General features: G+C 56.4%; 3 protein-coding genes and 1 long non-coding RNA gene across 7 annotated transcripts in view; 2 read left to right on the forward strand and 2 right to left on the reverse strand.

The window, feature by feature from the left end:
- The first annotated feature begins 90 nt into the window (after positions 1-90).
- Positions 91-4,733, forward strand: hspb7 (heat shock protein family, member 7 (cardiovascular)). The gene is made up of 3 exons (XM_006641999.3): positions 91-466; positions 2,440-2,573; positions 3,815-4,733. Exons 1-3 carry the CDS (start codon positions 286-288, stop codon positions 3,998-4,000), a joined length of 501 nt encoding a protein of 166 aa, XP_006642062.1. The 5' UTR covers positions 91-285; the 3' UTR covers positions 4,001-4,733.
- Positions 4,734-5,011: 278 nt separating this feature from the next.
- On the reverse strand, positions 5,012-8,209 carry LOC138225035 (uncharacterized). The gene is made up of 2 exons (XR_011183583.1): positions 6,815-8,209; positions 5,012-5,880 (listed from the first exon to the last, which is right to left on the reverse strand). It is a non-coding gene; the product is annotated as an uncharacterized lncRNA (long non-coding RNA).
- A 91-nt stretch (positions 8,210-8,300) lies between these two features.
- On the forward strand, positions 8,301-18,368 carry zbtb17 (zinc finger and BTB domain containing 17). 4 transcript variants are annotated; one of them, XM_069183689.1, is made up of 15 exons: positions 8,301-8,460; positions 9,285-9,512; positions 10,107-10,286; positions 10,696-11,154; positions 11,442-11,539; positions 12,453-12,683; positions 12,768-12,910; positions 13,613-13,913; positions 14,184-14,271; positions 15,446-15,562; positions 15,779-15,899; positions 15,984-16,114; positions 16,302-16,535; positions 17,137-17,226; positions 17,901-18,368. In XM_069183689.1, exons 2-15 carry the CDS (start codon positions 9,308-9,310, stop codon positions 18,209-18,211), a joined length of 2,709 nt encoding a protein of 902 aa, XP_069039790.1. In that variant the 5' UTR covers positions 8,301-8,460; positions 9,285-9,307; the 3' UTR covers positions 18,212-18,368. The 4 variants fall into 4 exon arrangements, with proteins under 4 accessions (XP_069039790.1, XP_069039787.1, XP_069039788.1 ...); XM_069183686.1 differs by having other exon boundaries at positions 8,302-8,460; positions 9,176-9,512; XM_069183687.1 differs by having other exon boundaries at positions 8,302-8,460; positions 9,179-9,512.
- Positions 18,369-19,035: 667 nt separating this feature from the next.
- Positions 19,036-22,039, reverse strand: part of LOC102686502 (msx2-interacting protein) — a 31,104-nt gene continuing 28,100 nt past the window's right edge. Inside the window, exons 12-15 of the mRNA XM_069183954.1 lie at positions 21,626-21,994; positions 21,324-21,518; positions 20,575-20,733; positions 19,036-20,329 (exon numbers count right to left, since the gene is read on the reverse strand). Of these exons, the coding sequence (XP_069040055.1) occupies positions 20,198-20,329; positions 20,575-20,733; positions 21,324-21,518; positions 21,626-21,994 (855 nt within the window). The 3' untranslated portion in view covers positions 19,036-20,197. The remainder of the gene's footprint in view (positions 20,330-20,574; positions 20,734-21,323; positions 21,519-21,625; positions 21,995-22,039) is intronic.

The following is a 22,039-nucleotide window of genomic DNA, read 5'->3' on the forward strand; positions in this document are numbered from 1 at the left end:
CAGCACCACCCAAACTTTCCACCAGCCCCCAGCCCAGACGCGCAGATAAATATAGCAGAGCAAGGCCCCTCCAAACACACACACACACACACACAAGGCTGTAACTCGCACTGCTGTATAAAAGCCAGGCAGGCTGCATTCCTGAAGAGAGCACTGTCCGGTAGACAGCAGCAGGGAAGCGTTTTGGAAGAGCGCGGCACAGGGATCGAGAGAGGAGTGTATTTCTGCGCCCCTGTAGGACTGTCTGCTCTCCTCTGGTGTGTGTACAGACCCTCTGGCCCGTCAATGAGCCTGAAAAACTCGTCAGCCTTTCGATCGGAGCGCAGTTTCCATCAGACCTCATCTTCCTCCTCCTCTTCTTCCTCCTCGGCCTGTGGAGACCCCTACATGGAGAAGACGCGGGGGATCTTCGGAGAGGACTTTGGATCCTTCTTGCGGCCACAGGGAGAGCCCTTGGCATTCACAGGTAAGGGGCGCGGCCGAGGACAGGTGATTGGAGAGGGCAGGAGCTGAGCTCCGGGCGGGGGACCTCGTTGAGAGTTTGACCTTGTATGACTTCCCCTCCTTTGGCCCGGTTTCCCTCTGCCCCTCTGTCTCCGTCGCTGCTGTGCCTGTGCACATGGGGCTCTGGCAGGGTTTCCGTCCTGTCCTGCTGGCTTAGTTATCAGAGACACAGCAGTCTGAGGAGCCCCAGTCTGGGGAGACAGGAGCCTGAAGAGCCCCAGTCTGGGGAGACAGGAGTCTGAAGAGCCCCAGTCTGGGGAGACAGCAGTCTGAAGAGCCCCAGTCTGGGGACACCGCAGTCTGAAGAGCCCCAGTCTGGGGACACAGCAGTCTGAAGAGCCCCAGTCTGGGGAGACAGCAGTCTGAAGAGCCCCAGTCTGGGGAGACAGGAGCCTGAAGAGCCCCAGTCTGGGTACACAGCAGTCTGAAGAGCCCCAGTCTGGGGAGACAGGAGCCTGAAGAGCCCCAGTCTGGGGACACAGCAGTCTGAAGAGCCCCAGTCTGGGGAGACAGGAGTCTGAAGAGCCCCAGTCTGGGGACACAGCAGTCTGAAGAGCCCCAGTCTGGGGAGACAGGAACCTGAAGAGCCCCAGTCTGGGGAGACAGCAGACTGAAGAGCCCCAGTCTGGGGAGACAGGAGTCTGAAGAGCCCCAGTATGGGGAGACAGGAGCCTGAAGAGCCCCAGTCTGGGGAGACAGGAACCTGAAGAGCCCCAGTCTGGGGAGACAGCAGTCTGAAGAGCCCCAGTCTGGGGAGACAGGAGTCTGAAGAGCCCCAGTCTGGGGAGACAGGAGCCTGAAGAGCCCCAGTCTGGGGACACAGCAGTCTGAAGAGCCCCAGTCTGGGGACACAGCAGTCTGAAGAGCCCCAGTCTGGGGAGACAGGAGCCTGAAGAGCCCCAGTCTGGGGAGACAGGAGTCTTGCTTAAAGAAGTGCCTCCTGGTTTCAGTCTGAGCTGCAGGTAGAGTGTTTCTTGCAGTTTGATTACAACACTCTGCTCCACAACGTACCGTCACTCTGGCCTTCTTCATGTTGGGCCGACGTCCTTCTCGCAACAACCTGGGTGTCTGACTGTCCTGAAGGGTGTCTGAGACTTCCTGCAGCTAGTTTTGTGTCGGGAGCTTGGAGTTGGGATTCTGGGAACAGACCTGTTTGTGATGGGAGCACTGGTTCAGGTCACCAGAGTGTCTGGGGTGTTGGTCAGGGGACACAGAGTGAGAGGACACTCTGGGGACAAGGAGACAGTGTCCAGGAGCGAAGAGTAAGAGGACACTGTGGGGACAAGGAGACAGAGTCCAGGGGCGCTGTGTGGGAGGACACTGTGGGGACGAGGAGACAGTGTCCAGGGGCACAGAGTGGGAGGACACTCTGGGGACGAGGAGACAGTGTCCAGGGGCGCAGAGTGGGAGGACACTGTGGGGACAGGAGACAGAGTACAGGGGCGCAGAGTGGGAGGACACTGTGGGGACAGGAGACAGAGTCCAGCAGAGTCTCCAGCAGGTGCTGATGAAGGGAGCAGCGCTGGCTGGGCTCCAGGCCCTGAGACACCGTATAGGAGCACAGCCAGGCCCGCTATGGCCCGGTCAAGGGAAAGTCCATCTGGCTTCCCCCTGGGCAGTTTCTAGGGGGCACTGAAATAATAGAAAAGCAGCTTCAGGACTGGCAGGACCCCAGTTTTAGAGCTCAGAGCTCCTTCCTGCGAACAGTCCTCTGTCCTTGCTGCTTCCTGGAAGAGAGCTGTGATTCCGCAGTCTCTGCGCACTGGGGCTGGAGCGAGAGGGGCTTCAGTCTCCCGTTCCCAGCCAGCAGCTGCACCTGCTCTTTTATCCCTGAGTCTCACACTCGGGTTTAAGGATGATTGAATTGCTTGGATTTGTCCTCCTGCCTCCTTCTCAACCTCTGTCTTTCTCCGTCCCCTCCTGCTGCCGCCCCAGGCCGCTCTGGCAATGCAGGGACCATCAGGACCCTGGGGGACACCTACCAGTTCACAGTGGATGTCAGCGACTTCTCCCCAGAGGACGTCATCGTCACCACATCCAACAACCAGATCGAGGTCCGGGCGGAAAAGGTGAGGCCGGGGCTCAGCTCAGGCGCAGTCTGCATCACCTGTGTCACATCCAGGCACTGTCACAGCTCTCTGCTCCAGAGAGTAACATTTCCCTTTGCAGATCAAGTGAGATTCAGCCACGTTGAAGTAAAGATGAATAACAGTAATGAGAAGTAAGCAGATTTTAGCAGAAGTCTGTGATGAAGGAAAAAAGCTTTGAAAGCTTTGAAAAAAGTAACAAGTAACAAGTCCCTGTGTTTCATTTAAACACACAAATATAATGTATTATGTTAAAAACAAACTTTCAACATTGACTAGTGATTACAGGATCAGAGGGCAGGGTCGCCAGTAAATCAGCCCTCTGCCAGATCTCGCCGGAGCCAGCAAGCGGCTGTCAGTGCTCCTCCTAGGCGCACTTCCACCGGCCGCCAGCAGAGGGCGACATGGCCTCCCGCCTCGCTGCGCTGCCTCCGTACAGTTTAACTGAAGAAAAGGAACAGTTAATTAATAATAATAATTGTTTACACTTATATAGCGCTTTTTCTGGACACTCCACTCAAAGAGCTTTACAGGTAATGGGGACTCCCCTCCACCACCACCATTGTGCAGCATCCACCTGGATGATGCGACAGCAGCCATAGTGCGCCAGAACGCTCACCACACACCAGCTATTAGTGGTGAGGAGAGCAGAGTAATGAAGCCAATTCACAGAGGGGGATTGTTAGGAGGCCATGATTGATAACAGCCGATGGGGAAATTTGGCCAGGATGCCGGGGTTACACCCCTACTCTTTTCGAGAAACACCCTGGGATTTTTAATGACCACAGAGAGTCAGGACCTCGGTTTTACGTCTCATCCGAAGGACGGCGCCTGTTTACAGTATAGTGTCCCCGTCACTACACTGGGGCATTAGGACCCACATGAGCCGCAGGGTGAGCGCCCTCTGCTGGCCCCACTAACGCCTCTTCCAGCAGCAACCTTAGTTTTTCCCAGGAGGTCTCCCATCCAGGTACTGACCAGGCTCACACCTGCTGAGCTTCAGTGGGCTGCCAGCTGTGAGTTGCAGGGTGATATGGCTGCTGGCAGGTCTTTTATATCCCCTGTGCCCATGTTCAGTATACGGTTGCTTGTTTTTTTCTTTAAAAAAAAAAACATTTTAATTTGTTTCCTGATCTGAGTGTAGAGAGCCAAAGCAGGCAGTGGGATGGGTGTCGTTACTGGTGCTTTGTCCTTGCTAACTCTCTGCTCCCTGACCTCACCAGCTGGCTGCAGACGGCACAGTGATGAACACCTTCACCCACAAGTGCCAGCTGCCCGAGGACGTGGACCCCACCTCGGTCACCTCTGCCCTGGGGGAGAGCGGAGCGCTGACTGTCAAAGCGAGAAGACACCCAGCCAAGCACAGCGACCACGCCCCTCCCACCTTCCGCACAGAGATCAAGATCTGAGCGTCAGCCACCCCCCGAGCAGGCCTGAGACAGATACACACACACACTGACGCACAGACACACACACACACTGACAAAATAGATAAACACCAACATGCACCCTGTCCAGACCTGCGAGAACCAGCCCCCTTGCTTTGTAAATAACCTCTATTTATACTGCTGTGTCTAACACTGTTACTGTACACACTGGGTGCTTCCACAACAGCCAGCGCTGTCAGTTAAGGGCTGATGTGGCTCTGTCTCTCTCTAGAGAGCCCAAGCAAGAAAATATAAAAATACCACATGCCAGAAGATTAGTAGGTACAGAAAAACCTAAAACTACATTTGATTGCGTTCTCAGTTTTAAATTGTGCTGTGTGAATACCCGTATCTGATGTCTTGCTGTGAGAAGTGTGTGTTTCTCTGTGGTGAAGTGTCGTTGCTGTCTCTTCCTCCCCCAGACAGCTCCCCTGACCTCCTGGCAGGACAACACAGGGCCACAGCTCCCACCCTAAGCTTTTAATTGGATAATTACTGTTAATTGTTTAATTAAACCTTGACTCTTATTGAAACCCCCGTTGACTCAGTGCACTCAGACCCTGTGTGGGGGGGTTTCAGGACTGGTGCCCATTTCCTTCTGAACGCTGAGCTGACCAGGCAACCAGCTCTGTCCAGCCCTACAGAGCGCCCATGATAATCACGTTGAAATGACTTTGCTCTTTTTTACTTAGGAAATAAATAGTTTTGTGAGCCAGTAAGGTCTAAGAGTACTTATTGATTTCATTGATGGGATTGTTTGGTGGGTGATGAAGGGTTTCACTGATTGTCCATCTCCAGTAACACTAGACTCGAGGAAGATCTGTTGTAACCATGCAGATTACAGCTGCTCGTGCTCTCTGCTCGCTCCTGTCTGCTCCCTCCAGGCTCTCCCAGTGCTGTCAGCCTGCAGGGACGCCGGTGCACTGGCCTGTACTTACAGATCCCAGCTCGGCTCAGTCCCGCAGCACAGTGTGCTCGCACTCAGTCTTAGGCTTGGTTTTGAATATTTTTTTTAATAAAAGAGTAGGAAACAAAAATACAAATCATTTGTCAGTGAACACAGAGATCTGTAAGGACAGAAACAGACATTTCTGAAGTTTAAAAAGTGCCATACAAAAGTGCAAGGAAGCTCACAGCACCCGTTTGAAGAGTCCCATCACTGCAGTGATCACCACTCAGAGTTATCTCCACAGAGAGTCACATCCTACTGCCATAAAAATGCATTCAGCACCTGAGGTCAGCTGAGTGACCCCTGTGGTCAGCGATGTCTTGTATCAGAGATTCTATATCAGCAAAACAAGTGATTTTCTAAAAAAACATCAGCTCCTGTAGTGATCTTCCAGGCAAAGACAAAGCTCAGCTCTATTGATCAAAGGAAACTGGAACAGAGAGTACAGGCTGTTTGCCTAAATCACACAGAATCATCTCCTCTCTTCCCAAATCCACCTCCATCTCCCCCACTCCCAGTCAGCCCATCCAACCCTGAAAGAGTCTCAGAAGATTCTCCACCACCTTCCTCCCGCCCAGAAGGCAGGCCCTGACCCCAGCCACCACCTTCCTATTGGTTGCCCCAGCGGCCCGGGGTGTGGGATTGGCCGGTTCTGCTGGCCGGTGCTGTGACGGACGAGTGCTGCAGCCAGCGGGGAGGCGCCTGGTGGTGCCGTCCATCACTAGGTAGGTCGGGGATGGCGGAGGACCCCTGGGCGACCGCCTTCGCTCCGACAGCGCAGGCGAGCGTGGGGTGGAGTCGTTGGCCAGCAAGATGGGGCTGGCACCTGGGTAGCCCAGCAGGAACACTGGGTGCACACCAGGATTCAGGAGCACTCGCCTCCTCGGGCCCAAAGACTGCGACCTTGGCTGGTCTGGAAGATTACAAACAGGAAGGGAAGAAATACACATCGTGATGATCTTCCATTCAACGAAACGCACTGTAGCCCATTACAGTGAAGAAACTCCCTGATCCACTCCAGGTTTTACAGGCTGCATGTTCAGCAGGCAGCACACAGTATATTTACTATTATTTTAATTGCACATGTGATTAAGCCTCCAGCCTCTGGTACTGACTTCTGTCAGTCAAGAGCAGTAAAACCTGGAGTGGATCAGACCACTGTGCACTGGGAGTCTGACTGGCATCACTGTAAACCCTGGAGTGGATCAGAGCGCTGTGCACTGGGAGTCTGTCTCCCAACCCTTCAAAGTGAAAGTATTTCAATGCCTCTCATCACATGCCTTGTTTGAAAAACAGACACTAACAAAACAGGTTTCATAAGTGTATTGCCCCAGGGAAGACTTTGAACTACTTCCTCAAGTACTGAATAAGATGTAGTAATTCCAAAACCAATATTTCAGTGAAAAACATATTCCTCTTTTCCAAACCTGCTGGATAGATTTTACAATAATAATATTAATAATAATTGCTTACACTTATATAGCGCTTTTCTGGACAGTCCACTCAAAGCGCTTTACAGGTAATGGGGACTCCCCTCCACCACCACCACAAGCCTTCTGCTATCAACAGGACTCTTTTCTCTGCAGGATGAAGCCGTAAACAAATCACATTCTGTACGAGGAGAACCTTTTAGAGACTAATTTGAATAACATTTAAATAAAAGGAAGTAAAATTCAAGTTTACTGAATCCTTCGACTTGTTTGCACGTTAGATGTCTCACAGGGCTACTGAGTCTTCAGCTGCGTTATCTGTACTGACTACAGTCGCTGCAGTAGAAGTGAAGGGGAGTTAAACTGTGAAAGAGCCCTGCAAACACCACAGTTCGCCATGGGAAGATGCCACAGTACCTGGGAGCTGGCAGCTGTGCTCCTGCACTGCGGACATGCTGTCTCTCTGGGCTGTCATGGGATCGCTGCAGCGCTGCCTCTCTGGCCAGGAGTGAGGCACTGCGCACCTTCCTCTGCCTTAAACAGGGCTCGTCCCCTCCCGTCCCACACCGACGGGGACCGCCCCGGTCTTACACAACACACCGCGGCAGGCGGCCTGCCTGCACACCGCCTAGCTTGTCAGCGCTCGTCTGGCTGGGTGTTTGCACAGTGTTTGGAAACTGTCTGCAGATGTTTTTCAGAGCAAGGGGGAGGAGAGGGGAGAAAAAGAGTTTCAAATCTCTCTATTTCACCAGAAGGCTCCTTTTCTCCCAGCAGCCCCAGGGAGACGGCTGGGGGCCCTCATTGCTCTTCCCAAGCCTCTGTCCCGAACCCGCAGGGTTGCAGCTCTGTCCCCATCGCTGAGATGAGGAGTCCTGCTGTGAGAGAAGCGGAGCTTCCCTACACAGAGAACTGGAGAGACACAGAGTTGATCTTTAAGGCCCAGCAGGGCCATTTCTGTGGTTCACACCCAGGTTCTGGTGCAACACAGTCAGGTGACGTGAGTTGGTGACTCTTCTGTTGCTCTGAGGTGCGAGGTTTTTCCAGCTGTACTACTGCAGGACTCAGTCGCTGGTGTGAAAAGGAGAAGACCTCAGCCCTCGTCAGAAACCAGCGGGTTTATACTGGGTTGACAAGGTTTGAGGCAGTGGAGGGCAAGGTTCCTCACAGACACCCGCGGCCACAAAACTTCCCGCTCGCAACAGCAGCCCTGCAGCGATCTCCACGTCAACAAGCTGGCGGTCAGCAGCCAGGGCCGGAGCAGCTGTTCCCAGCACTGTGCCGGCAGCCCCCCGAGCTCCAGCCCGCCTCCACCGAGCCCTTCCCGGCTCCTTTTACACAAGGCTGAACCTTAAAATGAGGGGACACAACGTTCAGGACATTTTACCCCATTAATTTAGAATCACACCATGTCATCCTCCAAAACTTCTGTTTGCTGCCCAGTTGCTTCTCCAGTCATTAAAAACAGGCCCTTCCCACAGCGGGCAGGCTGTGAGTGTGTGGGGCCGCGTCAGCCAGCACACACGGGCAGGGGGAAGAGTCCAGTCGAAGCTAAGACCTCTCTGGATGTGCCCGTTTCACTGCTGCTCACCAAGCTCTGGGCTTTAGTGTCTAATTGAACAGCTTTCGTCAGCACACTATATACACTGAACTATATCATGTTAAACACTTCTGAATGCCGTTTGTTTTGCTGCAGTTTTTATTACTTTACTTTGTTGCGTTGCATTTTGTTAGACAGCGCTGTTATGTTGTGAGGTACCACACACCGCGTTGCAATACACACTGCAGCGTGCTGTTGTTATTATTTCCTCCAGACGCGCTCCCGCGAGTCCAAGCTTCTGCGTCACTGCGCTAGCGCACCCGTGAGCATGCGCAGTCGGCGGCTTTCCACCCGGCCACTATCAATCGATCAGAGAGCAGAAGATGGCGGCGGATCGAGTCTGAGGAGAGAGATCGATCACAGAACCACTCGATCGACCGGGACGAACGTATCGTCGAAAAATCGTCACACGGCTGCTCCTGAGCTCCTGGGGAAGACGGGGGTCCCCGAGACGGGACTCTAACAGGTATATCTGAGTCTGTGTCAAGGGTAATGGCGGGCGGAGGACGTGGCTTGAAGGACGTAGCGACACCGACAGGCCGCCCCTCGACACCCGCCATCTTGTCTGCCGTCGCAGCGGCAAGGCAGTGTGAGTTAATCCCGGATAGAGAGGAGCAGGGATAGAGGAGGCATAATCAATCCTGCATCGTCAACCAAATACCGAAAAGCCCGTGGGTTGTGGCTCTCCTCGGACACCCGCACAGACCGTTTCCCCCCGCGGGTGTCTGAGCGGAAAGCCTGCGCTGCGGGCGTGTGCATCAGTGGCTGGCTGCAGGTCCCCGCCGGGCTCCGGCCGCCGGCTCGGACGGTGTCCCCAGGCCAGGGCGGGCCGGTCAGCAGCCTCAAACACATCAACAACACCCGCTCAAACAAAGGTTATTGCGCAGGACGCCATGGAATTAAGACTCCAAAAAAATATTGGAAGTCACATACAAAACAAGACCAGATATTTCCTTTTATTTATATATCTGCTGATATGTTAATATGTGCTGACTGTTAGCGTGACCATACACGCGTCAGTCCACGCGTGATGAGAGGAACTTTGCCGATCTGAGCGTCATGTTTACAGAAGTTTGTCCACCATTACAGTGGGGTGGAGCAGGTAAAGGTTTATCTCATGCTGCCAGAAAGAGATGAAGATCCCCAGCCGAAACATCGTGCCTCTTTTCTGTTCCTTTCAGCAGGAATAAACCTTTACCTGCTCCTTGGAGGCCTGCGCATGCTGACACAGCTGCCCACTCGGACCGCCTCATCGCACTCAGATGTTGTCCCCGTCTGCCCTGCCCATAGCGTGCGCTCCAGTTGGAGAGACGATGGACTTCCCCTGGCACAGCGGCAAGGTGCTGGAGCAGTTTAACCAGCAGAGGCAGCTGGGCCTGCTGTGTGACTGCACCTTCGTGGTGGACGGAGTGGACTTCAAGGCCCACAAGGCTCTGCTGGCAGCCTGCAGCGTCTACTTCCGCATGCTGTTCCTGGACCAGAAGGACGTGGTTCACTTGGACATCAGCAATGCAGCAGGTCTGGGTTTCCAGAGGCCTCTCCCAGTTTCGACAGTTTCAGCTGGGATCAGACAGACTGCGCAGTCCCAGTGTGGGAGACCCAGTGCCGTCCTCCGCTGCGCAGTCCCAGTGTGGGAGACGCAATGCTGTCCTCCTCTGCGCAGTCGCAGTGTGAGAGATGCAGTGCTGTCCTCCTTTGCACAGTTCCAGTGTGGGAGACCCAGTGCCGTCCTCGTCTGCGCAGTTGCAGTGTGGGAGACGCAGTGCCGTCCTCGTCTGCGCAGTCGCAGTGTGGGAGACGCAGTGCCGTCCTTGTCTGCGCAGTCCCAGTGTGGGAGACGCAGTGCCGTCCTTGTCTGCGCAGTCCCAGTGTGGGAGACGCAGTGCCGTCCTCATCTGCGCAGTGCCAGTGTGGGAGACGCAGTGCCGTCCTTGTCTGCGCAGTCCCAGTGTGGGAGACGCAGTGCCGTCCTTGTCTGCGCAGTCCCAGTGTGGAAGACGCAGTGCCGTCCTTGTCTGCACAGTCCCAGTGTGGGAGACGCAGTGCCGGCATTGGTTATGTGGGTAATCACACTCCGACTATGTGCTTATGGTCTTGTCCTCTTCCCTGCAGGCCTGGGCCAAGTGCTGGAATTCATGTACACAGCCAAGCTGAACCTGACCCCTCAGAACGTAGACGATGTTCTCGCAGTTGCTGGGTTCTTGCAGATGCAGGAGATCGTCAGCGCCTGCACTGCTTATAAAACCCTGACTGCTTCCGTGCCGACTTCTGGAGAGGGATCCTTCACTGTCGGTATGTACTGGTGCCGGGAGGTAGTCACCCCTAGACCTTCGTCAAGTGCCCCAAGAACACATACTGCTGTCTCAGGTGTCCATTAACCCCCATCTGCATTTAAGGTCTTGGAGCAGCTCTGTGAGAACTTCCCACAACAATCACAACAGTGATGTTTGGACTATTCTAATTTATATTCTGTTTCTTCATCAAGCTCGTGCTTTTATCCACTGTGCTGTAGTAGTTAATCATGCAGAATAGGGGCAGCAGCCGCTCTCCAAGAGGAGTGATGTGGCTCTCGAGTCAGGCGCTCAGGCTCGACTCCCGGATCCTCCTGCCGGTTAAGCGGGGCAGCAGGGTGCAGACCCCCGAGCGGCCGTGCTCCGGCGATCACCGCGCCACAGTGTCTGATCCGCCTGGCCCTCCGCAGATCCTGGGAAGACGGAGGGGCTGCAGGGACAGGAGAGCGCGCCAGCGGCAGGGATCAGTGAGGACAGTGCGCAGCCGAGCGAGGGGCAGGGTGGCGTGGAGGCTGAGGCGGGCGCGGGGGGTACCCCAGACTCTTCTCCACCCCTGGAGCCCGCAGACACACCGCCCGCAGAGCAGCCAGGAGGTGGGCTGGAGTCGCCCCCAGCCCCGGACCCCCCGGAGCAGCCGGCTGATCTGCCAGCAGAGGCAGAGCCACAGGGAGCTGCCCAGCCTGTGCCGGACACTGCGCCACCGGCCCTGACCGCCGGCCCGCCGACGGCAGACACTGCCGAGCCCGAGGCCCCTGCAGCGCCAGCGGAGCAGAGCCGGGGGCTGGAGGTGGAGGAGGAGGCTGAGGCTGAGGCTGAGGCTGGAGACGTGGGGTTTCAGGATGACCCTTCTGACGCTGATTACAAGCCAGGTCTGTAATTCTGCTGATCAGCCCTTCCCTGTGACTCATCTGCCAGCAGCCAGATTATTGAGGTGTCAGTCTGTAAATCTGCAGGAGTGTCTCTCTTTGCATTTTTTGCTGATAATTAGCCTTTCGAAACAGGAATGATTTCATACTCTGTTGTTTTTTTGGCATCTAGCAGTTAGGTGAAAGAACAGGTTTATTTTACATAGCATAGTTGGGTGGTGCCTAATATGTAATTGTATTTATTCCCTTGTTGTAGTTATCCATCTATGTAAGAGTAACTTTGCTTTCAGAAGTGCCAATCAGCTCCACCAGGGGGCAGCAAACCTACATGAGGACTCGGCACAAGAGAGCTGCCAGGAGGGCCGGCCAGGCCAGGATAGACGCAGCAGGTAATAATAATAATAATAATTGCTTACACTTATATAGCGCTTTTCTGGACACTCCACTCAAAGCGCTTCACAGGTAATGGGGATCCCCTCCACCACCACCCATGTGCAGCATCCACCTCGATGATGCGACGGCAGCCATAGTGCGCCAGAACGCTCACCACACATCAGCTATTAGTGGGGAGGAGAGCAGAGTAATGAAGCCAATTCATAGAGGGGGATTATTAGGAGGCCATGATTGGTAAGGGCCAATTGGAAATTTGGCCAGGACGCCGGGGTTACACCCCTGCTCTTCGTGAGAGACGCCCTGGGATTTTTAATGACCACGGAGAGTCAGGACCTCGGTTTTATGTCTCATCCGAAGGACGGCGCCTGTTTACAGTATAGTGTCCCCGTCACTATACTGGGGCATTAGGATCCACATGGACCGCAGGGTGAGTGCCCCCTGCTGGCCCCACTAACACCTCTTCCAGCAGCAGCCTTAGTTTTCCCCAGGAGGTCTCCCATCCAGGTACTGACCAGGCTCACACCTGCTGAGCTCCAGTGGGCTGCCAGTGAGTTGCAGGGTGATGTGGCTGCTGGGTTTAGGTAAGAGCAACAGGCCAGGCGCCAGCCAGCAGTGAATGGCTGATGCACACCTCCTGAGAATTAAAGCAGCACGGGGCTTTTCTGCACTCGTTTCATTCAGGTCCTTAACTCTTGCAAGAGTGCCTTGACGCAAGCTGCTGCCCGCGTCAGTACCTGTGCTGAATGCTGTATCATCACCGTCCACGTCTCGTGGTCGTCAGTGCTCGGGGAGTATGGCTGCCCTGTGTTGGGTGAGCAGGAGGTCGTGTGCTGCCAGTCCAGCACATCTCAAAACGCTGTGTGAGGATTTACATTGTCGAGTCACAGAGCTGGAATATCCCTGTCTGTGAGCCAGAATCGGGAGACAGGGCGGAGCTGAAGGAGGAAGAGGAGGAGGTGGGGGAGGAGGAGGAGGAGGACGAGGAGGAGGAGGACGAGGACACTGGGGAGATGGAGGGCGCAGAGGAAGATGGGGGCCAGGCGGAGGACAGCGGCTCGGATGGCAGGCAGCCGCGCTCCGGCACCTTCGGCGACCGCAGCGAATCCCGCGCCTACGGCTCTGTCACACACAAGTGCGAGGTGAGGAGGTGCTCTATTGCAGCCGCGTCGTCGGGCGCTGGGGCCTCGCTGAGTGTCTGTCTCTCACTGTGTGCTCCGGCCCAGGACTGCGGGAAGAAGTTCACCCACACGGGGAATTTCAAGAGACACATCCGCATCCACACCGGGGAGAAGCCCTTCTCCTGCCGCGACTGCCACAAGGCCTTCTCCGATCCCGCCGCCTGCAAGGCCCACGAGAAGACGCACAGGTACCGCGCCGCTCGCGCTCTCCCTCCCCAGCCCGGCCCCTCGCAGGGCAGCAGAGGAGGCTCCTTGGCGCACTAACTTGTGGGAGCTGAAGGATCATGGGGTCTGCCCGGCTGCTGCTTGAAGGGAGTCAGGGTACCGGCTTCAACTACGTGGCTGGGCTGCCTGTTCCAGACTCCTGCCACCCTTTGTGTAAAAAAGTGCCTTCCGTTCTCAGTTTAACATGCGCTTCTCTGTAGTTTCCTCTGTATATATTCTCTGGAATATATAAGTATACATCCTACAGTCCTTTTTAGAAGTGGATTTTCCCATCTTATATCTGTAGTTTCTCACTTTGGGCTGCATGAATTGCCTAATTGAGTGTTTGCCCAGTTCCGATTTCTGTCCAAATCCTTTAGAATTCCCTCTGCAGTTTTTCCACTGAGTGTGGTAACCCTGCTGTGTTGCTCCTCTGCCCCTGGGGCTGCTGTGCACTGCATCCTCTTAGATCTCCTTTTGCTTTTGTGAAATGCGTTTTGAGCTGTTTTCAGCCAAGCTGTTTGGATACCAGACATTAGTGTATATGTGCTTGTGCTCGTCTGTCTTTTGACACTTGTGCGCCATCTCCATGTGCTTGTCTGTCCTTGTGTGTCTGTCTGTCGGTCTGTCCTCATGTGAGTCTGTCGGTCTGTCCTCATGTGAGTCTGCTCATCTGTGTGCTGCAGCCCAGTGAAGCCCTACAGCTGCTCGGCCTGTGGGAAGAGCTACCGACTGGTCAGCCTGCTGAACCTGCACCGCAAGCGGCACACGGGGGAGGCGCGCTACAGCTGCGAGGAGTGCGGCAAGCTGTTCACCACCTCCGGCAACCTCAAGCGCCACCAGCTGGTGCACAGCGGCGAGAAGCCCTACCACTGCGACTACTGCGAGCGCGCCTTCTCCGACCCCACCGCCAAGATGCGCCACCTGGAGACGCACGACACCGACAAGGGCCACAAGTGCCCGCACTGCGACAAGCGCTTCAACCAGGTGAGAGCGGAGCTCACCTCAGTCCTGGGAGCGGTGAGGGACAGGACAGGGCAGCCCCAGGTCAGAGGTCAGTCCTGGGAGCGGTGAGGGACAGGACAGGGCAGCCCCAGGTCAGAGGTCAGTCCTGAGAGCGGTGAGGGACAGGACATGCCCAGGTCAGAGGTCAGTCCTGGGAGCGGTGAAGGTTGGGACAGGTCAGGACAGCCCCAGGTCAGAGGTCAGACCTTCAGTCAGCGATCCTCCTGACTCTCGGCTGTGTCTGTATCCCAGGTGGGGAACTTGAAGGCTCACATGAAGATCCACATCACCGACGGGCCTCTGAAGTGCAAGGAGTGTGGGAAGCAGTTCACCACCTCGGGTACGAGACCAGGCACTCACTGTGCCCCATGAGGGCAGCCCTGTCCACCCCCACACACGCCGGACAGCCCTGTCCACTCTTCCACACACACCGGACAGCCCTGTCTACTCTCCCCACACAAGCTGGACAGCCCTGTCCACTCTCCCCACACAAGCTGGACAGCCCTGTCCACTCTCCCCACACAAGCTGGACAGCCCTGTCCACTCTCCCCACACACGCTGGACGTCCCTGTCCACTCTCCCCACACACGCCGGACAGCCCTGTCCACCCCCACACACACCGGACAGCCCTGTCCACCCCCACACACACCAGACAGCCCTGTCCACCCCCACACACGCCGGACAGCCCTGTCCACCCCCCACACACACACCGGACAGCCCTGTCCACCCCCCACACACACACCGGACAGCCCTGTCCACCCCCACACACACCAGACAGCCCTGTCCACCCCCACACACGCCGGACAGCCCTGTCCACCCCCACACACACCAGACAGCCCTGTCCACCCCCACACACGCCGGACAGCCCTGTCCACCCCCCACACACACACCGGACAGCCCTGTCCACTCCCCACACACGCCGGACAGCCCTGTCCACCCCCACACACGCCGGACAGCCCTGTCCACCCCCCACACACGCTGGACAGCCCTGTCCACTCTTCCACACACGCTGGACAGCCCTGTCCACTCTTCCACACACGCCAGACAGCCCTGTCCACTCTTCCACACACGCCGGACAGCCCTGTCCACCCCCCACACACGCCGGACAGCCCTGTCCACCCCCCACACACACCGGACAGCCCTGTCCACTCCCCACACACGCCGGACAGCCCTGTCCACTCTCCCCACACACGCCGGACAGCCCTGTCCACCCCCCACACACGCTGGACAGCCCTGTCCACTCTTCCACACACACCGGACAGCCCTGTCCACCCCCCACACACGCCGGACAGCCCTGTCCACTCCCCACACACACCGGACAGCCCTGTCCACCCCCCACACACGCCGGACAGCCCTGGGTAGCTGTGTCCACTGCCGGAGCAGTACGGAAGCTGCAGGACGGCCATGTGAAAGCTGACCAGAATGGTGCTTCAGCAGTTGATCACCGTGTGACTGACCAGGACGTTTGCAGATGAATGTGCTGCAGTGACCGAGCCGGACCCTCTTGTTTCCAGGCAACCTGAAGAGACACCTGCGCGTGCACAGCGGCGAGAAGCCTTACGTGTGCATGCACTGCGAGCGCGCCTTCGCCGACCCCGGAGCCCTGCAGCGCCACGTCCGCATCCACACCGGTAGTGACCCCGCAACCCCACGTACCCCGTGCACCCCGTCACATAGTGCAGGGCTGGCAGCGGGGCTTCATGGCACCCCTGAGCTCAGCTGCCCTACTCTCCAGCTGTAAAAAAAATGGTTGCATGGCGTCTGAAAAGTTTCGGGTGTGAAACTGCAGCTGACTGGATGCAGCAGTATGAGAGTGTGTCCTGAAGGGGGCGCTGTTGTGGTTTCAGGGGAGAAGCCGTGTCTGTGCATGATCTGTGGGAAGGGCTTCACGCAGGCGAGCTCACTCATCGCGCACGTGCGCCAGCACACTGGGGAGAAGCCGTACGTCTGCGACCGCTGTGGCAAGAGGTGAGGCCGGGGCTCCCCGGGGCGTGGCAGGGACACGATCTGGGGGTCCGAGCTGATGTTCACTGACCACCTCCCCGCCCCCAGGTTTGTCCAGTCCAGCCAGCTGGCCAACCACATCCGCCACCACGACAACATCCGGCCACACAAGTGCCACGTCTGCGACAAGGCCTTCGTGAACGTGGGCGACCTGTCCAAGCACGTGATCATCCACACAGGTCAGTGCCCAGGAAGGGCTGGGGCACAGCCAGCTCTCTGGCCTTCCCTGACCAGCCGTGTGCACCTGTGTGCACCTGTGTGCTTCTGTTTCCATCTGTGTATATCTGTGTGCAACTGGGACAGAATCGCCACCCTGTGCCATGTGTCTGTGCTCATGGGGAAGTAACCCCTCCGCCTCCCCTCCAGGTGAGAAGCCCTTCCTGTGTGACAAGTGTGGGCGGGGCTTCAACCGCGTGGACAACCTGCGCTCCCACGTCAAGACCGTGCACCAGGGCAAGGCCGGCATGAGGAAGCTGGTGCCCGGGAATCCTGCACAGGAGCTGGACGACAGCGAGGTCAACATCGTCACCGTGACGACTGACGAGATTGTGACCCTGGCGACGGAGGCGCTGGCCGCAAGCGCGGTGGCACAGCTCACAGGTAGCGCCGATGGCCAGGCTGGCTTCCTGCTCCTCTCGTGACAGGACACTGGGCTGCAGCTCCAGCGAGTTTCCTCCCCCAGTAGGATTGGAAACTGTTCTGATTCTGGCAGGAGTGGGAATTCTAAATTGTGGGAATTGTTATTTTAGAGAAAAATGTTTGTCTAGTCCCAGAATATATGTGTAGTAGAAAGTGCATCTTTGTCTCTTGTTTCTCCCTGCTGCCAGTGGGAGTATAGGCAGACCTGACTGCCTAGAGAGGACAGTCTATGGTCACTGAGCCCGTCCTCTCTGGATAGCCTGGTCAGCTTGTGGCCAGGCTGTGGTCAGTGATCCTGTACTTTGTCAGGGCCTGTTTCTCTTTACTGTCGTTAACCTGATTAGATACAGAGTCCTGTAGTGTAGCCGTTCTGTCCTGAGACTGGCTCTGGCGTTGGTGAGCTTCAGGGCCAGCTGGCTGAGGGGGCTCTTCTCTGGGCTCAGCAGGGCCTTGTTGTGGTAGGAGTCCTGGTGACTGCTACTGTGGCCAGTATGGCACTGCTGCGTTCTGCCTGTGGGACAGGGGCTGTGAGTCTCACAGGCCTGTCCTGTCTGCCCTGCAGTGGTGCCTGTGGCTGCCTCGGTGTCGGCTGACGAGACGGAGGCACTGAAAGCTGAGATAACCAAGGCGGTGGAGAAGGTGCAGGAGGCAGGTAAGAGCCTCGCACACGTCACCCTGGGTCTTCAGCTCCGACAGAGGACGGTGTCCAAACCTCTACAGCTCCAGCTGTTCCTAGTGGTCTGGGTCTTAGCAACCAGGACCCCTGTTCCCAGTGACCTGCATGGTGCAGAGGGTAGATTACCCTCTACTGTGTGCGGAGGTTTCCTCACCCAACCTCTCTGGACACTGTGTTGGTCCAGTGTGTGCGTGTGTGAGAGAGGGGTGAGGAGTGGACTGTCCAGTGTGTGTGAGAGAGAGGGGTGGGGAGTGGACTGTCCAGTGTGTGTGAGAGAGAGCTGTGGGGAGTGGACTGTCCAGTGTGTGTGAGAGAGAGGGGTGGGGAGTGGACTGTCCAGTGTGTGTGAGAGAGAGGGGTGGGGAGTGGACTGTCCAGTGTGTGAGAGAGAGAGGGGTGGGGAGTGGACTGTCCAGTGTGTGTGAGAGAGAGCTGTGGGGAGTGGACTGTCCAGTGTGTGTGAGAGAGAGGGGTGGGGAGTGGACTGTCCAGTGTGTGAGAGAGAGAGGGGTGGGGAGTGGACTGTCCAGTCTGCGAGAGGGGTGGGGAGTGGACTGTCCGTACAGAGCCATGGACAGAGACCCCGGCTGGTTACCGCCGCTCGCCGCATTTGACCTGTGCTGTAGCTCTGACGCCGTGTCCCCCGACAGACCCCCACACGCAGATCCTGTACGCCTGCGACTCCTGCGGGGAGAAGTTCCTGGACGCCGCCTCGCTGGCGCAGCACGTGCGCATCCACACGGCGCAGGCGCTCGTCATGTTCCAGGCCGACTCCGACTTCTACCAGCAGTACGGCGGCGCGGCCGCCTGGCACACGGCCGAGCAGGTGCTGCAGGGCGGGGAGCTGCTGTTCCGCGCGCGGGAGGGCGACCCCGAGCCGGAGCCGGAGGCGGACCCGGAGCAGCCCGCCGAGCCCGAGCCCGAGCCGGCGGAGATGGAGTGCAGCAGCCAGGGGGAGTAGAGGAGTCTCTCGCGACGTCTCCCTCCAGCGCCTGCCCTGTAGCTGTAGTGATCCTGCAAACTGTAAACTTTCACTCCTGGAACCAGGTTCGAGTGAATCGGCTCCCCCCGTTCCTTTCTGTTCTTCAATAAAGATTTTAACTAAATGCACTGAGAAACCTGTTTCCTCTCCTGATTGGCCGGGATGTGGGGGCTGGTGCGTGTGAGACGCAGGCCTTCTATGAGCTGTTAAAACTTTGTATTACGGTTCAGTTCACATGCCAATTAACTGTGATCCCTGGGTCAATTGTGTGTGACTACAGTTGCAAATCAAAGACTTTTGTTTCCTCTACTGATAAGTCTTGAGTCTTTATTTTACAAAAACGGTTTCAAGGAACGATGCTGCACCCCAGGAAGATATTAACTGTTCCAGCAGGTGGAAGTTTCACGGCCAGTGAGATCACAGCATGTGGGGTCCCCCTTGTCTAGAGTAGATAATGGTGCCTGTTTGAAAAGACGGGTCCAACCAGGCTGAACATGACCAAATACTCCTTGCTAGCCAGCAGAAGGCGCGCTTCTCACACAGTGACACTGCTGTGCAGTGGGCACTGGACTGGTCGGTACTGACCCATGACCTCTACTAAACTTCAGGTGATCTCTGCAGCTGCCCTAGAGGTTGTGTGACATTTGCTGCAATACAAACTACAGGTCATTGGCCCTCTACAGCACCTTCACTCAGAGGAAGAGCTGTTGGCAGCATGGGAAAGACAGGGGCCTGCTGTCACTCGCCAGCAGGGGGCAGCCCAACTCACCACACAGGAAAGAAGACGGCACAGCTGACACGGGTTAAGATTCGTTAATGTTTTTTTGGTCTTTTCTTTTTATTTCTGTGTATCAAAATTATAAGTGCCTTCAACATTACCATGAAAGAACTGGGAGCCTGGGAGTTTTACAAATATTTACACCACAAAAACTTGATAATATGATTTGACTTTTTTTCTGTTTCTCTCACTTTCTCATTTTTTCATTTTTGTACTTTTTTTTTTTTACAAGTCAATGATCCTGAAAAAAAATAAAAAAACACAGAAGTCGAGGGTTCTATGTACAACATGGAGTCTGGAAGGACGAGGAGGAGGGGGGGGACATGAGGAGTCTCGGGGATCCGGGTGAAACAGGCGGGAGCTGCCCCTGCGCCCCACTCCCCGCCAGGGTGGGGAGAGAACAAACAGCAAACGAGATCCAGGGACGCGAAGAAGTTTCCATAAATTAAGGAGACTCACAGAAGGACATCCGGACGAGCGGGGGACTGTGGGAAGGAAGCCGGGCCAGGCCGGGCCAGACCGGGCCGGCCCGCCGAGGAGAGAGGAGAGCAGTCAGGCAACGTGAGGAACGAAGAGCACTTACGAATGAACGGAGATAAAAAGTCAAGTATGAAAATAAGATTCTCGGTTTTTTGTTGGTTTTGTTTTTCTCTGAAAACATGTTTGGCACAGATTTAAAAAAAATGGGTGTTGGTGGTGGTGGGTCAATTTCACGGGTTTTCATGTCTTTTTTTTCCAACGCTCTGGAGTCCTTTAATTATTTTTGAGTCTTTTAAATATTTATATATTTACAGAGGTCTGCATGTCCCTCACATCTTATCCCCAAGAAAAGGAGTATCCGGAAAGAGGGAATGAACTGTAAACTGTACATCTCCAGCACGGATCGTCCGTTCCTGCCCTGCGCCTCCCGGGAGCAGGAATCCGGAATCCGTCTTCCCTGCGGCAGCGGGCGACCCCACTGTCTCCCAGCCCTGCGTGTTTCCTCTCCCTGTGGCACAACAGCAACGCGGGTTTTCCATCACATGTAAAAGGTCCGTGATTTAACATAGTGCAACCATTGATCCACTCCTTAAAAAACATCCAAATTAAAAATAAAGACAGGAGAAATGTCCGTGTATCCCTCCCTCTCCCCGACAGCCTCGCCTCTGGGGGCGCAGGGGCCGAGGGCTTCCCGGGGGGCTCCGCGCTCACACGGACGCGATGACGATCATGAGGTGAGGAGAGATGCTGGAGACGTGGGCCAGCAGGTCGGGCGCCAGGCGCGAGAGGTGGCTCTCCGAGAACTCGCAGGGCGGGAAGATCTGCAGCACGTAGGCAGGCTGGAGGGGCGAGAGAGACGGGGGTTAGCTTGGCTGGCCGATTGGGGCGCCCAGGGCTCCGCAAGCAACCTGCGCCGCACCCGGCCAACTTCCCAGCAGCTCTCTCACGGCTTAGAGACAGCTAACAGGGGTAAAGAATTCAGATCAGGTTCGTTCGTTTAGGCTCGCTTGCGGAGGTCAGTGAACCCGTCCAGCTCGTACGGACACCGCCCCCCACCGCCCCCACATGCAGGAAGAGCCCTGACCTGATTGGACCCCGGGTTGGGGACGTTGATGATGCCAGCAGCCTGCTTGGCCTGCAGGTAGGTGATGAATCCGGACTTCAGGGAGGCCGTCTGGTTGACCATGTCCTCCTGGTCACGGCCACAGGGCATGGCCAGCAGGAGGCAGTAGTCGCTCTCCACCTGCAGCAGGAACATGGCGTCAGCCTCAGTCAGGCTCGGCCCGCTGCGCGTTCACGACCTAATAAGGTATCTATCTATCTAATGCCCCATTAATCGGATCCTGAACTCAAACCTGATGTATTCTACACGTTCCTGGACCTCGTTGTTAAAAAAGACACACTGGAATGTTTTAAACATTTAAGAACAGTAATATATAAACTATAAAACAAGCTGACAAGAATAATTACTACTGCAGGGAAGGTGACTGGCAAACCAGAGAAACATCTGGGAGACATGTCTGATAGTGCAGGTCACAGGATGGCAAAAAGCATAATTTAAGAGGCTCTGCATCCCCTGAATTTCCTAGAGCTGTTCGAGATGTGTGTATAAAAGGTCCTTTGTCCCGTACTCCACACAAGCACTGATCAGGAGCTGTTAATATTTTATTTGTTTGTACTAGTATTTGCTTTCTGATGAGTCTGATTTTATCTGTGAGCGCTTCTTCGTGTCTGATGTCTTGTGCATTTGAACTCGTCTCTCTCATGGGGGGGGACCCAAGAGCCACCCCTGGCGGGCCGGTCTCAGCGAGCAGCAGCGCGCGTCCTGCTCACCGTCATCCTGCGGGCCACGCCCTCCAGCTGCGAGGCCTCCAGGCGCATCCTCTGCACGATGCGCAGCAGCTGCCCGCCCTCGGGCGCCGGCAGGGAGCGGTGCGCCAGCACGTTGTTCCCCGACACGAAGTGCAGCTGCACCGCCGCCGTGTCGTTCTTCAGCGCCAGGTGCCCCTGCCACACGATCGGGTACTTCTGCTCCGCGCCGAGGGGGAGAGAGAGTGGTCAGGGCTCCCGAACGGCAGCGACTCGGCGAGACGGAGTGCCCCCCTCCCCAGCCCACGGGACCCCCCCCTCCTCACCGTGAGCAGCTGCACCATGTCCACGGGCCGGTGGGGGCGCTCCTTGGCCAGCGGCTGCCCCTCGGAGCGGCCGGGCAGGGCGGGCGGGGGCGTGGACAGGAAGGGCTGCTGAGAGCCCTGGGGCGCCTTCTGGCCAGGCGTGGGCGGCAGGTCGTGCTTCATCGAGATGGCCACGGGCGACGGATAAGAGGGAGACGCAGCCTCTCCCTGCACCCGCGGGAGATGGGAAGGCAGGTCCATGGCGCCCGTGTGCCGCAGGTGCGTGCTCTCGGGGCCCGATGCCGTTTTGGGGTCCCCTCCTGATGTGACCTGGGGAGTTTTGCTCCGCATGGGTTGGCTAGGGTGCCCGTGATCCCCATCCAGGAGGCCCTGCGGAGACAGGAGAAGAGTCAGGTGGGGGGCAGGTGTCAGGTG

Source organism: Lepisosteus oculatus, chromosome 25, assembly GCF_040954835.1.
Source record: "Lepisosteus oculatus isolate fLepOcu1 chromosome 25, fLepOcu1.hap2, whole genome shotgun sequence".
NCBI lineage: Eukaryota > Metazoa > Chordata > Actinopteri > Semionotiformes > Lepisosteidae > Lepisosteus > Lepisosteus oculatus.

Excerpts from the sequence above, each read along its gene's own strand:
- zbtb17 (XM_069183686.1), top strand. The coding sequence starts at position 9,257 with ATGTTGTCCCCGTCTGCCCTGCCCATAGCGTGCGCTCCAGTTGGAGAG. Across the intron at positions 15,563-15,778 it reads CCACGTCCGCATCCACACCG|GGGAGAAGCCGTGTCTGTGC; the intron begins GTAGTGACCCCG and ends TTGTGGTTTCAG. Across the intron at positions 17,227-17,900 it reads GGAGAAGGTGCAGGAGGCAG|ACCCCCACACGCAGATCCTG; the intron begins GTAAGAGCCTCG and ends GTCCCCCGACAG.
- hspb7 (XM_006641999.3), top strand. The coding sequence starts at position 286 with ATGAGCCTGAAAAACTCGTCAGCCTTTCGATCGGAGCGCAGTTTCCAT. Across the intron at positions 467-2,439 it reads AGAGCCCTTGGCATTCACAG|GCCGCTCTGGCAATGCAGGG; the intron begins GTAAGGGGCGCG and ends CTGCCGCCCCAG. Across the intron at positions 2,574-3,814 it reads TCGAGGTCCGGGCGGAAAAG|CTGGCTGCAGACGGCACAGT; the intron begins GTGAGGCCGGGG and ends TGACCTCACCAG.